Raw genomic sequence first — 17,134 nt, 5'->3', positions numbered from 1 at the left:
AATATAATCTCTTGTTAATTACAAGGTTCAAACTGTAAAATTGCATTAAACAGTGAACTATAGCGTAAAAACCCAATACTCCGGGGGCTTAAACACAAGTTGTCAATAAACCGAAATTAATCGGGCCGAATTACCGTTCCGAGTACGATCTTATTTGGGCTATCAAGCACAGTGTAGCCCAAAATGCCTAATAGGTCGAATTTCCGAAACTCTAGACCCATGAGGATTTCCAGGTTTATTATTTTTATTAATTTGTTTGGGCTGTCTCGTTACTGTTGGGCTTTATTCGGTCGGGCGGAGGCAGACCGGTCCAGCCGGTTCGCCTAAATGACCGAGAAAGAGGAAGGGGAATTAGGGTTTCCCCTTTCCCATTCATTGTCCGCAACGGCGTCCACCGCTCGGCACACCGGCCCCTCGGGCACGGCGGCGGCGTTGGAGGCCGTCAATTGTCGACTTTGAAGGGAGTTAGGGCAGCACACGGCGAGGAGGTCATCGACGACCCATCCACTACCCCGATTGGCAAGACGGTGGCGACGACATCACTCCCTTATGGCAATTTGGTGTGGCGACGGCTCGATGGCACACGATGGAGCTCCGTGTCGACCTGCGCATCCTCATGACGGCAGCGAGGCGAACTCAACGACGGCAACTGAGACCCCAACAACAGCAACCAAATTGCATCTGGCCATATCGTCTCGGCGGAGGTTAATCCGGTAGCAGGCAGCCGACGACCCATCATCCTCCCGCCACAGCTTGACGACAGCGTCGATGGGAGGTCAATGGCGGCGGCGCCTCGCTTCGGCATTAACTCCGGCGGCAATGGCGACATGGGTTTAGGGCTTTTTCTGAGACGGCGGTTTCCCACGACGGCATCGACGCAAGGCCGACGGCGTACCTAACAGCGACGGCGAACGATGACCAACATGTCTCTAAGTCCGACTACACAGACTGAGAATATGTCACCGCGTTCCCGGCGTGGCGTCATCAGAGAAAGAGAGAAACAGAGAGATGCGAGGGAGGCGGGCGAGTCGGTCAATTCCGCCCAGCCGAATTAGGCACGTCTCCAGTCCAGGGTTTCCCATCAATTTTAATGATTTCTCTCACACGGTTTTCTCCAGTTTTCATCAAATAAAATAGATGCATATAAATCAAAAGCAGGAAATTAATCTACCGCTTGATCAAGAGCAGGATCAAATCTACTACAAGCAAAGCATCCATAATATGATAAAAACGAGAAAATAATATCAATCTATAAAAACATATATAGACCGCATACCTAATAGAAACATGCCTGGATGTATCTATAGATTAGTAAATTAGTTTAGAAACCAATCTTACTAATTACCCTGGTTCGCATGCTCACAAAAATCTTTCACGCGCATGCTGCCTCCTGCTGCGTCGCAGGTCGCCTCAGGAACGGCGTCGATCGGTATATCGCACGCATCTGTACGTGCATGTGTATGACAACGATGACGACAGGTCGACGGCTCCGATCACGGATACGCTGCTTAGCACGCACAGCACCTGAGGCTCGTCTCGCAAGGCGACGCGACGATGATTCAGATCTCGTCGACCGGCGGCGACATGCATGCAAGCAAAACAACCATCAACCATTAATTAATTAATTTGTAATCAGAAATCAATCTACTGATGTAAGTGCATGTGTCGATGCATGCATGCATGCAGCATGCATATTGGTTGATTTGCCATCAATCTTGTGCATGGACGCCAGGAGCCAGGTCCATCCATGCTTGCGTGTGGCCAGCACAGGCCATCGCGTGGAGGTGCGGCGTCCAGTGTAGCCGCAGCCGCGTGGCGGATCGCGTGGGGACGAACCGACGAAGAACGGGCCGGTGCACTAGGAGATCGAGCACCGACACTCTCTACGGGCGCGCTCGATCGTGCGAGGGAGGCGGGCCGGCGGACATCGGACGACAGGAGTAGTGCACGCTGCTCGCGGCGTCTCCACGGTTTCCCGGCTACCTGCTCGGTTTCCCTTTGCGATGTCTCCGCAGTCGCGTGATCTCGCAAAGAAAACCAGGACAAAACAATAGATCAATATGTTGACCGAAATTAATCTAACAAAATCAACAGATTGGAACAACAAACCGGTGAACGAAGAGCTGCTGATAACGTGTTATAAACCAACGCGCCTATTAGCGGATCACCGAATCCGTTTCCTGTCCCTCCCACAGCAGTAGAGACGTTAGATAATGTAGAACACCCGCACCCATCCCTTTACCATCAAGAACATTGTAGAAGTAGACAATGAACACAGATATAGGGTGGAGCTCTCTCTAATGAAGATCTTATCTAGAGTACAAGCCAACTATTAGACATAGATGTTACACTCTACCCCTGTATATATAGGGGTCTTAGGAGAAGATAGATCTTATCTCTACTCCGGTTTGGATTGGCCCACAAGAAACTTATCTCCTAGAGATTTGTTTCACAACATATCTAAGCGAGTAAAAGTGGACTTTTTCCTTGTTATTAGCTATCTAATTGGGCCGCGCTTTCTGTTAGGCAAGCTGTGGTGGGCCGATCGCTTTCATCGGACGACATAGAGGAACACTACAAGCCCATTCCCCAGTGGCCGTCGCCCGCCGCCGGTCGCCGGAGCTTGCTCCGCCGCTGCAAACACCTCGATCGTTGTTTCCGCGGCACGGCCAACTTGCCGACGTGATGGCCATGGCCGGAGGACGTGCTCGCACGCACGCATGATGAGGAGAAACATGCATGGTTAATTGGACACTGGACAGAGAGCACAAACACAGCACGATCAATGCCTTCCCTTAATATTATACAAACATGTAGTAGTCAATTCGCAGTCATGGATCAATTAAATTAACGAACGATTTTGCTATATATTTGTCGACAAATTTTCTCCCAAAAATTTGACAGATGTAATTACAGTACAATCGTAGTGTAATTACACTGTAACTTGCATGTAATTACACTGTAACTATAGTGTAACTTGTATGTAACGTTCAAAAATCTCTTTGTAATATGTTATTTCGGTAAAATGGAGGTTGTGGGAACAAATCCTTACACATATGTGTGTGCTGTGATTTTTTTTTCTTCCTCACCAAAACAAATATTGTAATAGACTTAACGATTCAAAATTACGTGAAACTTATATACAAGTTACACTGTAGTTACATGCAAGTTACAGTGTAATTACACTACGATTGTATTATAATTACATCTGTCAAATTTTTAAGAGAAAATTTATCGACAAATATATAGTTGGTCCCTTAACGAAGGGCCTGTTCACTTTGATGTCATTTTCAATCTTACCAAGTTTTGGTAAAGTTGTAAAAAAATAGCTACATTTAATTTGCTGTCAAATTTTGGTAACTATATAAGAAATCCTGCTAAAATTTTGGTAAGTATACCAAAATTTTGACATTGCTAAAATTTGGTAAGGTTTTTTTAGCATCAAAGTGAACAGGCCCAAATAGACATGTATCGATTCACAACAATCTATAAGTAATATACCAAACAAAAAATTAATCAACAAGAAATAATAATAATACAAGTTCATATATTGCTCAAATATTCAACTGCAAGAATTAACGAGCGAGTTTTTTTTTCCTCACTCGATGGATGGATGGATGCAACAGCGTGTGTCAATTAATCATCATATCAGGATTTATGGCTAGCTTAACCAATCAAATCAAATCAATTTCAATTTCTCCTTCTTGGCATGGATACGGCGTTGCCGTCGAAGAGCTCGTCGATGATGGCCTCGAGGTCCTCGGCGGAGAGCTTGATGTACTTCTCCGCCTGCCTCCCGGCGCTGAAGCTCTGCGAGAACCTCCCCAGGAACGACCTGTACGCCGGCACGACGACGGCGGCGATCGACACCCTCAGCTCCGACTGCAGCTGCTCGTCGCTCACCACCCACGCGCCCTGCGTCCTCTGGATCTCGTCCATGGCTGCGTTGAATTGCTTGAACCTCTCCTTGAGCACCGGCTTCTGCACCGACCCCTTCACCGTGATCACCCCGTCGTCGCGGAGCAGCGTCAGCACGCGGCTCCACGTCTCCCGCTGGTAGTTCTTGTGGTACTGCCTCAGGTCCGTCGACCGCTTCCTCGACCACGCCTCGCCGACCACCGCGTTGATCTCCGGCGATCCCCGGATCTTCTGCAGCATGTACCGGCCGTTGTTCATCAGGAAGATGCTGCAGAGCGCCGGGTCCTTGTAGAGTCGGGATTTGGCTTCTAGATTGTCGTGGAGGAGCTCCATCACCTCCATCAGCTGCGCCGCGAACGGGTCGCTGCCCTCGTCGTCGGCGTCGATGTCGGTGCGGTGGTGCTCATGGAAGACTTGCTCTAGGGTGTTCTTGTACTCGCATGCGTACTTGAGGTAGTTCATTAGGTAGCGGGTGAGTGGGTGCACCGCGCCGCCCGGGACCGGTTGCTTGCCGGCGTCGGCGCGGATGGAGCTCTCCAGGTCGCAGAAGATGGCGGCGGCGGACTCGCCGAGGCGGGAACGGACGGAGGCGAGCTCGGTTTTTATGTCGGTGAGGGCGTCGGTGGTGGTGTCGGGTTCGTCGGCGGCGGCGTCGGTGGTGGAGCAGGCGGCGATGAAGGCGTCGATGACGGGGGCGGCGTCGCGGACGGCCTCGTACATGTCGAGCACCTTGAAGAGCTTCTCGGCGGCGCGCTTCGTCATGGCGACGGCCTCGGTGAAGTTGAGCATCTGGAGCATGGCGCAGCGGGCGAGGTCGACGAAGATGGCGCGGCCGACGGCGGCGTCGCAGCCGGCGAACACGCGGGCGCAGAGGTCGTGCTCGGCGGAGAGGCCGACGTTGATGGTGTGGTGGAACGCCTTGATCCACGTCGCCACGTCCGACTCCAGCGACTCCCACGCCATCCTCACCACGTCGTCGATGCTCGCCTTCTCGTACCCGAGGCTCTGCAGCGACGCGTCCAGCGCGTTCCGGCGAGCCACCAGGAACACCTGGGTGCACTCCGTCATGTACCCCACGGCGATCATGGCGTCCGCCATGGCTCGGAGCCGGTCCACGGTCTCGGGTGGGAACGGCGGGGGGGTGTCTCCGCCGCCGCCGCCGCCGTCCGACGCGGGATCGCCACCCGCGTGGTTGAACGACGGGCCACGCCTCATGGACTTGCCGGTGGCGCTCCCCGTGTCGCCGTTCTGCGCCGCCTTGGCGACGCGGGGGTCCTCGAGCATCGTGTGGAACTCGTCCTCGACGAACGCCATGGCGCGGTGGAGCACGCCGGTGACGCGGTGCACCCCGATGGTGAACTTGCTCCCCTCGGGGACCGCGGTGAGCGCCGCCGCCAGCGCGGAGATGCGCCTGATAGCGGCGAGGAGCGGCGCCGCCTGGCCATTCTCGCCCACCGCCCACTTATCGTCGTCGCCTTCCGACTGCGCCATCTCCTGCTCGACGGCGGACGCGAACTTGTCGAGCGTCACCTCCGAGATGCTCGTCGGCGCGTCGCCCTCCCTCCCGGCGAGGAACGCGTCCACCTCCGCCGACAGCATGGCTAGGTCCGGTTCCGCGGCCTCCTCGGGCGGCGCCGCCTCCTCTCCGGCAGCACCCTCGCCCTCGCCGGCGCCGGCATTGTCGACGCCGCCGCGACCTTCCTCGGCCTCCTCCTTGACGCGCACAGCGGGGGCATGCTCGCTGATCTTGATGGCGCCGAGGGAGAGGTTCCGGCCGAGCCTCTCCTCCCGGAACGTCGCCGGCGAGAAGCTGCTCGACTTCTGCGGCGGGATCCTATCCATTCTTGCCGCCGGAGTTGATCGATCGATCGATCGGTGCAACGGTCAATGGCGGGACGGGTCGCGATGCATGCAAAGCGAGAGATCGAGAGGAGAGAGAGAGAGAGAATGGAGAGGTTAGAGAGAGAGAGTAGGGGTGGGGCGCGGAAGTTGAGGGACGCCATGATTTTGAAGGAGTCGTCGTCGTCTTCTTCCTCGAGCTATGCAGACTTTGCTAAAGAAAGCAGAGGTGTTGCATGGTTGCTCACTTTTGGCGCCAACGTGAGTCTCCTGACAAAATTCTTATGAATATTTTCTTTTGGATTGATTTGAACATTAGTAGGATGCCACATTTTTAGACCGAAGTGATATTTTTTTTAAAAAAGAAATCGTTATTTATTCAAATGCTAATGAACGTGTGACCGTGTGTGGTGATCATTTGTGCTTAATTTGGAGGAGGTGATGATGATTGCTGCCCACGATGAGTCCACTTCAAGGACTGTTTGGAGATATTGCATGTAATTAATTAGTTGTCCACAGAATTTTGTTCCTGTATTCAATTTAACTCGGCACTGCGAACTGAAATGGTTAGTTTTATGCCGGCCCGATTCAATTCCTAAATTGACATGTCAGCTCGTATTTATGTGCAATTATTCTATTAACGGTAAGTGAGTATTGTTTACACCCAAATTTAACACCTATAGATGAAATAGGGAAAAATTGCCAAAGTTTGAAAAGTGCTGGGTTTCCTTCACATGGCCGGTCAGACCGCAGGAATGTGGGCGGTCTGACCGCGGCCTGAACTCCGGTCTGACCGCAGGTATGTGGCCGGTCAGACCGTCAGAGTTCGAACTCGAGTCTGTTTTTGTCGGGTCTCGAGTTTCCTTGCTTAGGAAGGCATGTTTCGGGTTTCCTTTGGTTTCTATCCCAAGTTAGACGTGGAGGAGGACCTGTAGAGGGCAGGACCAACCCCCATTTAAGGGACAAGGCCGGTTCAATTGTAATCCCCCAAACACACAATATACTTGAATCACCTTATATTTTATCTTTATTTTTAGCCATATTTTTTATTTTACCCTAGTTTTAGTCCATCTTTGTCGATTTGCGCCGTAAATCGTCCGCCGCTGCTGCGAGAGTACGACACCTCTTTGTAGGTTTGTCCTGAAAACCTTCCGTTTGCTACGAGACGGGTAGTTATCCTCATATCGATCTAAATCGGTCTAGAGGCTGACTTTAATCTCTAAATCGGCTCCGTTTTCTACAAAACCTATCTTGATTTAACTTTTTAGCTTTTTAGCTAGATCGAGGTGGTTGGCAACTCCATATCACCTTAAAATGTTTAGGTGTTGCGATCGTACTTGTCGACTTGTCAAAAAAGTTACCAACAAGTACCCATCGATAGAGAGATGTAATTTCGTTAGAGAGATGTAATTTCGTTAGTACTAAGATATATCAGTAAGGTCTCTCAAGTAAGGTGCGTGCATGTTGTGTTTAAAGCGAAATTAAACACCTATAGTGTCTTTGATAATCTTAAGATACTCCCATCCAATCTTCCAGAAACGCTCATCATGATAGAGTGTGTTGTATTTATTAGAAAATGAATTAATTTGGTATTTATTTGTGAAAAGAAATGGATCCGGCGTATAACACATGATCAGGTAGTAATTGGTAGTGAGGAAACGGCCCGAAAATAGACGGAAATTACCTCCACCATGTTTGTTTAATTTTTTTTGTTGGAAATGGAAAAGAAATCTCAGATACAGAAATTATAATGAATATAGATACAAAGTAAATACCAACAGTAACGAATATGATCATGGATAGTTATATCTACAAGAATATACTAAAACTCATGTTAAATATAATATGTCATTGTAAATTAGACTATTTATTTTTTAAAAAGAAAACTTAGAGTTTTAAATATGAAGTGTATCCATATTAAAATATCATTTTCAAATTTTATTTATTCAATTCTAAAATTAATAATTAATGAATGTAATTGAGATGGATTTTTTTTAAAAAAAGAAACAAGTTACTCTCCCCTATTTACATTATAAGACGTTTTGGAATCTCTATATCTCGGTTAGATTCTATCACATAATAATCTATCTTGTTAAAGAGATTTTATAACTATTTTAAGTGAGTGACATGTAAACAAGGAGGGGTTATCCCCTTGAAAGTTTAGAATAGTCTCCTAGCCTGTCAACATCTCACTTGTGTTCAGTGAGATTGCACTGCATGTATGCATGATCACAACAATTGAGCAGCAGGTTTTCTCAGGGGTGGATCCCAGGATTCCTTGAAGATACTCCCTCCGTCCTAAAATATAACAATTTTAACCCTAAGTATTTGTCCCAAAATATAACTTCTCCATCAACATTCTCTTCCCAACCAATCACAACCCTCCACCATTCATTTTTTCCACCTACCTCCACTACTCATCCAATCACAACTCTCACAATTTCAAATTTTATACTAACTTTACGAAACTACTAATGTGTAATATTCATATTGTATTTTATATACATGTTAGTTATTAATTATTTTTAATATCAAATTTTAGTTATTTCTAAATTATATTCCTATATGGACTCTAGACTCGTCTTTTAATATTTCTTATTTTTTAATTCCGAATTTTCGTTATCTGTAAATTGTATTTATATATAGACTCTAGGTTCTTCATCCAATATTATTTATTTTTAATTCTGAATTTTTATTATTTCTAATTGTATTTTTATGTGAACTTCTTTAATTTTTAATTTCAAATTTCAGTTACTTCTAAATTGTATTTCTATATTGACTTTAGACTCTTCTTCCTCTGTTTTTTTAAATTTCATCATGTTGGGTGATCAAGCCGACAACGTCCACGAGGAATTATCTGTTAACAACCTTTTCTCAAATAGTCCAGCCGTAGCCGGCGTTGTACATGAGATAAGTCGTCGGCCTTCGTTGGTAGGTTGGGTGCGACAACTCAGCATTTTTTGAGAGCGTTCTCGATAATGGAGTGTACTCGACCATATCCTACTCGAGTGCTCAATTGTTTCTGAAAAATATTTTCTAGAAGACAAGATATATAGCAGAGAATATCGAGTATGTACTTAAAAAACTGCATGAATCTTCTAGCAATTTAATATTCTAGTTTTTAATTCCATATTTAATTTCGAATTTCAACTATTTAAAATTGTATTTCTATATGGACTCTATTATTTCTTTTTCTCTGATTACATATTTCAATTAGTTATAAATTATATACCAGTATGAACTCTAGTCTTCTCTTCCAATATTCATTATTTTTAATTACAAATTCATCTATTTTAAATTGTTTTTCTATATGGACTTTGATTAATATGAATTTGTAGCCCATGAGAGCGAACGTGGAGTTTAATTTTCCTATTACTTAAATAAGTTAATGGATTAGTTCTTAATCCAATTACACTTGCTCTGCATTGGTTGAATTAGAAATAAACTTTGTGCATGTGGTTTGTTTGGTCGTTTCCATCTCAAACTTTTTTACTCCGATTCCTATACCTTTCTTTAAGCTTCCGTAAAAAAAAAATTTCTATTAGTTATATAACTATTATATTAAATCTAAACTGTTATAATCTGGATCTACTATGACGCGATGGTTATTTAATTTTTTCTCTTTGTCTTGATTAACATTGGAATTTCTATTTTTCTTGTCCGTTTTCACTTTTTTTTCTATCTTTATTGTCCGTTTCCATTTTTTTTGTCCGTTTCAATTTTTTTATCCGTTTACACTACACCCAATCTAATACCCTTCTTTTTTTTTTTTGTCCGTTTACACAAAACCTAATCCTAATACCCTTCTATTTTTATTTTTTCTTATTTTCTTTCGATTAACGTGGGATTTTCTAGACCGTAAGAGTGAACGTGGAGGCTTTTTTTTCTGTTACTTTATTAAGTTAATAGATTGAAAATGTTTCTATTGAATTCTTTTTTACATCGCTCAGTTTTTGATACGTACTATTTTTCTTCGGTATATTTCTATCATTTTTTTGTCTATCGCCTCCGTGATCGAGTCGGTCTCATACCCTACACGGTCGCATGAAGATGCACACGCTTTACGCGTCCACCTGCCTCCTCACATATTGTTCACATGCAGGGGGCGGATCTAGAAAAAAAAGTTAGTAGTGGATGCTGAATAAACTACATCAGTATAAATTGAACCTCCAGTCCCCACATCCTATGAATCTATAGAAAAAAAATTTAGTGGGGGCTTAGGTCTCCACTGTCCCGGAGGCGGTAGTGGGGTCTCAAGACCCCGCCCCCATTGTGAATCTGCCCCTGTCCACGTGTCTTCATTCAGTTAGGCACCGATTGTCTCGCTCGTCATGTCTACGGGGCCACCTTCGCAGCTTCGCTGGATGGGACTATTGCCCTGAATCATGCAACTTCATCATGCGTGTGTGACCAAAAAAAAAAATTTTCACGGTATCATCTATGATTTCGATTGGATGTTCTCTCCACTTCTTTTTTTTTTGTGATTTTTAGCACTTATACATATATGGATTTACGTACCCATCACATTAATTCTTTCATGCAATGCCCGTGTGCCAAATCTCGGCCTTTTACTTAGCGTAATACCAGATCCTCACTGTATTGGTCAAGGTTGGCTTTAAACCTCTATACAATAAATAGACCAAATAACCATAGTAAAAATATTTTTCGTCATACGACCCACATTATTCAATACAAGCAAACACATGATGAATAAAATTTAAGTCCTCCAGAACTATATGATGTGCTTTTTCCGGAGAAAACAAGCAGCTAGACTGCTCGCATTTCATGAATTTCCTCTCAGCTTACTTCCTAATTTGCCTGAAATCAACCAACATTTCTCAATGGCATCTAACATCTCTTAATATTTTCTTAAAGACTGCGAAACCACTCTTGAGTAATTGACTTGATATATGGGTCAAATTACACAATGCATACACATAATACAACGAATTTGCATGACCACATCTTCACTAGTCTGAAACGGCTGCATGCCAGGGCTTTACTTTTATCTTGTTCACTGAATTGGGTCGGGGAGGTTTCCGTGTGTGTGTGTGTTATATATATACATACATACATATATAATGTATCATACGTAGCTCCATGCCTCCATGAATCATCTGAAGAAATCAGGGAAGGACCACATGATGAACCTGGCGTACAAATCATTCTCCAGGAACTCGATGTGAGCAGCTCTCCCGATCATGGTGTTGAGGCTCCGGCGACGGCCATGGGAGGACTGGTCGAAGCTCACGTCGCAGCGCATGAACACCCGCGTCTCCGACGATGGGGCTCGGAGCTGGTCCAGGCAGTTGTTGAGCATCTCGGTGAACACCTGCCCTTTCTTCGAGTTATCCGACGATGAGGCAGGGCAGGAATCGATTCTTGCTGAATGATATGGAACATACCCATCCTACAGTTAGTTAAGCAGAGTTATTTGATTAGGAAAATATACATGTCAGATAATCAGCATACATTTGAAAGGAATATTTTGAGCAAGAAGGTACCTGTGGCGATGATACCAAGATGATGTTTTTGAAGTTATCTAATGTATTCAGCTGCGAAGATTAAAAAATATATATAAGAAATTGAGTTCATACAGGTTAATTACTCTGTGATTCCTAGTTCAGCTCTAATTTTGGGGAAATTAATTCTTATAGTTGAGTTTTGTTACTGAAGGGACATAGAGTAGATCTACCTTGCATAGCTTGTAAAAAAATGTGTTCTGGGGATCTTGTTCATCGCTGAAAGTGAGCTGGTGCATGCATTGGACTCCCTTGAGCCTTTTCATAAGCCACAGACCAGAGTTGAACAGAGAATTTGAGCTGTACCAGTAACCTAAGTGAGGTCCAGATATTGACATGTATGTGTAGAGGTTCTTCAGAAATGGTTGCATCTTGGGGTCTGTTGAATGGAAAAGAACTGGTTAGTTAGTCAGACAGAGCCAGCTACATATTTGGAAGTAAAGTTGGAAAAACTACCTGCTAGGGCACTTCTGATAATAATGTTTCCAATGGAATGACCAACAAAGCTAAGCTTCAAATCTTTGCAGCCTCCATTTCTTGAATACCTATCAATTTTCCTTTTGAGGAATGCAACTACCTCATTTGATAGCCTTCTGCCCATTTCCTTAAAATCTCCACATGTTCTGTCTTCATTTGTCTGAGACAGTAGGCACTCAGCTCCAGGATCACGCAGTATCCATTGGTTTCTAATAAGCCGTAAATCCAGATGATGTCCCTGCTTTCATTCGAGTCAATAGAAGAAGTTTTCAGTGTTTCATCAACATAATATATGAGATGAAAACCATCGCTACAAGTCTGAAGACACTTGCCTGAAATCCATGCACAAAAACGACTGCTCGTAATATATGCCCAATATTTCCATCACAGCTAGGCATTCTTGCCACATGTTTACCATTTAGCTTATGCTGTAGAGTAGTACTGTTTGCCTCTGAAGCACTTCTCACCAAACGCTTGCTAGAACCATGTTGTGGAACAACCATGACATGTTGTTCTATGTGAACAACAGGAATTTCTGAAGGATTAGCATAAATTTGCATATCTTGAATGAACCGTGCATTAATCTGCAGAATGATTTGTGTCAGTATCCTTTTCTTTGGAGTAATGCAAATTGTTTCAGTTTTCAACATTGACTGACTACCGACCTTCATTTGTGCAATACTTCTCCTATGGAGTTCTGCCCGTGAAGAAGAATTCTGTACAGGCTACAAATATATGGAACCATCAAAACTTGACAGGAAAATGCTACTAATTAATAAAAGAGATGGTAAGAAAAGGGCAGATAGTTCACTGTAAGCATCAAGAAAAGACAATTACATCAGGATGCAACTTTCTTGAACTGGAACTCCTCAGAAGTGAATGGCGAGGAGAAGACTTGCCACTCAAACTGCACAAATAACGATGTGGCATGTCAACTTTTGAATGAACAATCCATATTGACCATTCTGATTTTCGGTCAGCATCCCAAATATTGCGCAAGTGATCCAATATCTTGATTTTGTTTGCCCTGCAGTAAATCTCAAGACTTTGGTCGGACAGAAAATAAAATGAAAGAATAAGAACAGTAATTAACAAATCATTACACCAACACATTAGAGAAGTAGCCAATGGCTATCTTGATTCTAAGACAAAATCAAAAAACCACAGATAACCTCACCTATGAAATTTCAAGAATGCATTCCATAAAAATGAAACTTGATCGCTCACAGCTTGAAATAATTCTAACAAATCTTCCTTGGAAAGGGTGTACAGCAGAATGTCATTAGTGCTCCGAACCACATTATCAGATCTCTGGAATTAGTTGTAAAAAGAATCGTAAACAGTTAGTAAAAGTATCATATGCGACAAAAATTGTCACTTTTGAGAGACCAAATCAAGTGTACCTCTATTAGATCATGTAAAACACCAGTAAGATGGCCAATGCACTTCGTGGGTATATAGAGCCCTTTGCTATATTTAGGCAAGCCTGCTTTTGATGAATCGATCGGCTCATGTTTACCAAGAGTTAAATCAGCATCATCTAAATCTTCAAGAGTTTTACCAATGCCAGCACTCATCTTCATCACTTCCTCAAGCAAAATTTCTCTAGAACTTAATAGTGCTTTTATAATATAACATGATTTTGAGCATAAACCTTGCTCAGATGCCTGCATATTGGCAGCTTTTAGGGATAATAAATGAAGGCAACATGTTCAGGTCATTATTTTTTAATATATGAAGTCGTTGACTTTTTAGATAAGTTTGACCATTCGTCTTATTCAAAAAATTTATGTAATTATCATATATTTTATTGTGATTTTATTTATTATCAAATGTTCTTTAAGGATGACTTTTTTTTTCATATTCGCACAAAAAAATTGAATAAGACGAATGGTCAAATATTTGCCAAAAAGTCAACGGCATCATATATTAAAAAAGGAGGTAGTATATGCTCAGCACCCTATAATGTTGCCAAATTTATCAAATGTTCTAGCAATCTCAGTCTCTCAGACAAGCTTTTTTGTAAGGTCACCAGTATGGCAGTGTCTAAAAGAATATTAAAGCTAAAGTATCACAAACCTGTGTACCTTCTGAGATGATTTGGTCACACCAGCTTTTAGGTACACGATATGCATTGTTAGATCAACAAGCACAGGGTGGAAAGCATCAAAATGGACAGGAAAATATGCGTGTAAACCCAGGAGTGCTTTGTATGGGATTCTAAATTCATGCACTGGGACATATATGTCACTTGGATCTTCAATCTCAGTCCTACAATAATTTTTTTTAAAAAAATGGAAGCAGCTTCAGTACTGATGAATGGATGTTGATTTTGTAGGCACACAAGTACTCCCCAAAACGAACAATATAATGTGAACACCAAAATAAGATGGAAAGGGAAAGCAAAGAACATACCTGTCTTCCAATGTTGGAACATAGATGAGCTCAAATTTTAATATTACAGACGAGGTTGCTGGGCCCTGGAATGGAGAAAGCAGAAGTTCAGACCAGCCATTGTAAACATAATTCAGTTAGGAAAATAAAGTTAAGCTAACCTCATCTTCGGTGTTGGGTATGTAGAAAGACACCATAACTGATAGATAAATATCTTGTCTAGAATATTTAATCTGGAATGGTTGTGTATAGAAGCTATTGTCAACGTCATCTATTTTCCAAAGGCCAAATGCTCCCTTCGAACCAATATCAGGAACTGCACAATCCACCTAGCATGTCATTATGTATTAGCCAAAGATTGACGGTTCAAGATGATACTATACAACAGAAAAAGAAAGAAAAACAAGAACATGAAAAATCCAACCTAACACAATTGATTGTAATTGCCAACAAGACAGCTCTGATGCATCTTGAATTGGTTTTAGTTCAAACCAAACTAATCAACAACAGATCTTAAATTATAGGTACAAGTACATGATTGATGAGCAAACGTGCAAACTATATAACACATATCACATATTGCCATCACAGAATAGGTGCAAGAAATGCACAAACCTTCATATTGCACGACCCTGGCAGGAGATACGGGCGCCCTATACTCATCCTCCTCCCACGCCGCACTAATCTTCAGCCGGTACCATCTGCACCCAAATAGCAAACACAATCACATACACCTCGATGAAACTGAATCAAAATTGCAATTCAGAGATAGATTTTTATCAGATTCATAAACAGACAGAACAATCAAAATCGTACAGAATAATTAGGTTCAAGTCTAAATTTCCAAAGCCCAAATTCATCCTGGTAGAATCATCAGCAAGAAAGGTAAAATTTCTGCCGTTCGTTCCTTACCCTTGCTGGAACAGGTCGAGGTTGTGGAAGCGGTCGATGTAAATGGCCACCTCGTGCGCCGTCTCCATCACGGCCTCCCACCCACCCCGCCGGCGACCCGCGGCCGGAGAAGCTTCGCCTACCCCGCTCCGCTCCACCAACGCCGGCGAGATCGGCCACCTCCCACCTCTCCCTGCCGCGCCTCCGCGCCTCCGCGCGGCCACCCATTTACCACCTTCCCCTCTCCCTATTCTTGTCTTCCAACAATGGGCCGCACCGCGCGCGTCAAGGCCCAACAACCCATTCGCGTATTGGGCCGCGCCCGAAGGCCCAATACTGGAGTCCGTAACCGTAAGGAAGAAGTCCATTTTGGTTCGGAAAAAGAACACCAAAGGTCCCTCAACTTGTCATCGGGATAAAAAAACGTCATCGAACCGTAAAACCAGATATACGGGGTCCCTTAACTATACAAAATCGGTCACCCAAAGTCCTTTGGTGGTTTTGACCCCGGTTTTAGTCTACGTGACGGCTGAGTCAGCGGGGGACCCACAAATCAGTTGTCCACGTCACCCTCTCTCTCTTTCCCTTTCTTTTTTTTTTCTCTTCTTTTTCCTCTCCTCTTTGCTGGGCTGAGCGGCGGCCGGCTTGCGAGCGCGTGGCGGCTGGCGAGGTGGCTTGCGAGCGGAGGCGCGGAGGAGGAGGCGGGAAAGGAGGAGGGCTCTGCGCCGGCATCCTGCTCGGCGTCACCGTCATCGTCTACCTCCAGGAGAAGGTCGGCTGGGGCGCTGCCGCCGTCGTGGCCGTCTCCCTCGCCGTCTTCCTCGCCGGCTGGCGCCACTACCGGTACAGGGTCCCCGAGGGCAGCCCACTCACGCCGCTCGTCCGCGTCACCTCGCACGGCGACCGCGCCGCCGGCTGGTTCGGCAAGGACCTGAACAACAGCAGGCTGGACCTCTTCTACTGGCTTCTCGCATGCATCGGCATCGCCAACCTCGTCTTCTACGTGGTCGTCGCCACCAGATACTCGTACAAGACCGTCATGGCCGGCGGCAAGGTCGTCGACGACAAGGCCGGCGACATCGAGTGCGCCGCCGCCGCAGCTGCTGCCTACTGATAAATCAAGCAGCTGATCGATTAGCTAGCTAGCTAGAAAATCATGGTAAGAAAGAAAATGGCATCATCATGTATTAGTATATATGGTATGCTTCGTGGTATGTGACAACCAAAAAAACTGTAATGATTAAGTCGTTCGTCCATGTATATGCTTAATCTGCTTGTGATTGCCATCTGATCGTGTGCTCTATTGCTAGCTGATGTTGCCAAGTCCTAAACTGTTAACTTATGCGTGTCAGCGTGTGCTTAGTGCAAGAGGCGGCTTGCGAGCAGAGGCGTGGAGGAGGGCGGCGCCTGCATCACATTGGTAGCGGCCATCCACGTGCGTGACCCGTCGCGGCGCTACGAGGCGTTGGGCGCGCCGATGGTCGCCGTCGTGCAGTCGGCGAGGCTGCTCGGCGCAGGGGGAACAGCGACGGGAGGTTCAAGGTAAGGAGCGCAGACCGCCGGAGGAGGCCTCGGGCTTGAAGGCGAAGAGCGCATGGAGGCCGTGCTTCGCTTGGATGGCTCGGATCTGGAGGCGGTCGTGGCGAGGGCCCACCAGGGCCGACCGAAAGACGGCCACCGGGCTAGCGCCTTGCCGGTAGAGCTCGACTCCGGCGAAGCCGAGGAGAAGGCCGGGCCGGCTTAGACTGGAGCGTCGGCCTCCATGGAACGGCCGCCGCCACGTAGAAGAGGAGGAGGACGCCGGCCACCGCGCCGCGGCGTGATCCGGCGGGGACGAGAGGGACAACGACGCCAACGAAGAGGAGAGGAGACGAGGGGGACGACAACAGCGCTGCCCGCACGACCGCCTCCCCACTGCCGCCGCCGCTGGCGGCCGCCGTCGCGGCGCCGTCCTCCTCCTTTCCCGCCTCCTTCTCCGCTCTCCGCTCGCAAGCCGCCTCGCCGGCCGCCGCTCAGCCCCGCAAAGAGGAGAAGAAAAAGAACAGAAAAAAAAAAAGAAAGGGGAAAGAGAGAGGGTGACGTGGACACCTGAT

The 17,134-nt window shown here is 45.6% G+C and overlaps 2 protein-coding genes across 3 annotated transcripts; both read right to left on the bottom strand.

Moving 5' to 3' along the window:
• Positions 1–3,460: 3,460 nt before the first annotated feature.
• Positions 3,461–5,898, bottom strand: LOC127754257 (exocyst complex component EXO70B1-like). Its single transcript, XM_052279739.1, has one exon. The coding sequence runs from the start codon at positions 5,758–5,760 to the stop codon at positions 3,691–3,693; it is 2,070 nt and encodes a 689-aa protein (XP_052135699.1). The 5' UTR covers positions 5,761–5,898; the 3' UTR covers positions 3,461–3,690.
• Positions 5,899–10,600: 4,702 nt separating this feature from the next.
• On the bottom strand, positions 10,601–15,254 carry LOC127753861 (uncharacterized). Of its 2 annotated transcripts, XM_052279312.1 has the most exons (14): positions 15,063–15,254; positions 14,766–14,851; positions 14,312–14,466; positions 14,172–14,236; positions 13,844–14,027; positions 13,160–13,423; positions 12,934–13,067; positions 12,594–12,783; positions 12,422–12,481; positions 12,089–12,340; positions 11,736–11,994; positions 11,453–11,658; positions 11,262–11,312; positions 10,601–11,167 (listed from the first exon to the last, which is right to left on the bottom strand). In XM_052279312.1, exons 1-14 carry the CDS (start codon positions 15,128–15,130, stop codon positions 10,871–10,873), a joined length of 2,271 nt encoding a protein of 756 aa, XP_052135272.1. In that variant the 5' UTR covers positions 15,131–15,254; the 3' UTR covers positions 10,601–10,870. The 2 variants fall into 2 exon arrangements, with proteins under 2 accessions (XP_052135272.1, XP_052135273.1); XM_052279313.1 differs by lacking the exon at positions 15,063–15,254 and having other exon boundaries at positions 14,312–14,479.
• Positions 15,255–17,134: the final 1,880 nt, after the last annotated feature.

This window comes from Oryza glaberrima, chromosome 11, assembly GCF_000147395.1.
Source record: "Oryza glaberrima chromosome 11, OglaRS2, whole genome shotgun sequence".
Taxonomy (NCBI): domain Eukaryota; kingdom Viridiplantae; phylum Streptophyta; class Magnoliopsida; order Poales; family Poaceae; genus Oryza; species Oryza glaberrima.
This window is presented reverse-complemented; position numbering and strand designations above follow the sequence as displayed.

Excerpts from the sequence above, each read along its gene's own strand:
- LOC127753861 (XM_052279312.1), bottom strand. The coding sequence starts at position 15,130 with ATGGAGACGGCGCACGAGGTGGCCATTTACATCGACCGCTTCCACAAC. Across the intron at positions 14,237-14,311 it reads TACCCAACACCGAAGATGAG|GGCCCAGCAACCTCGTCTGT; the intron begins GTTAGCTTAACT and ends TCTCCATTCCAG. Across the intron at positions 12,784-12,933 it reads GCATTCTTGAAATTTCATAG|GGCAAACAAAATCAAGATAT; the intron begins GTGAGGTTATCT and ends GATTTACTGCAG.
- LOC127754257 (XM_052279739.1), bottom strand. The coding sequence starts at position 5,760 with ATGGATAGGATCCCGCCGCAGAAGTCGAGCAGCTTCTCGCCGGCGACG.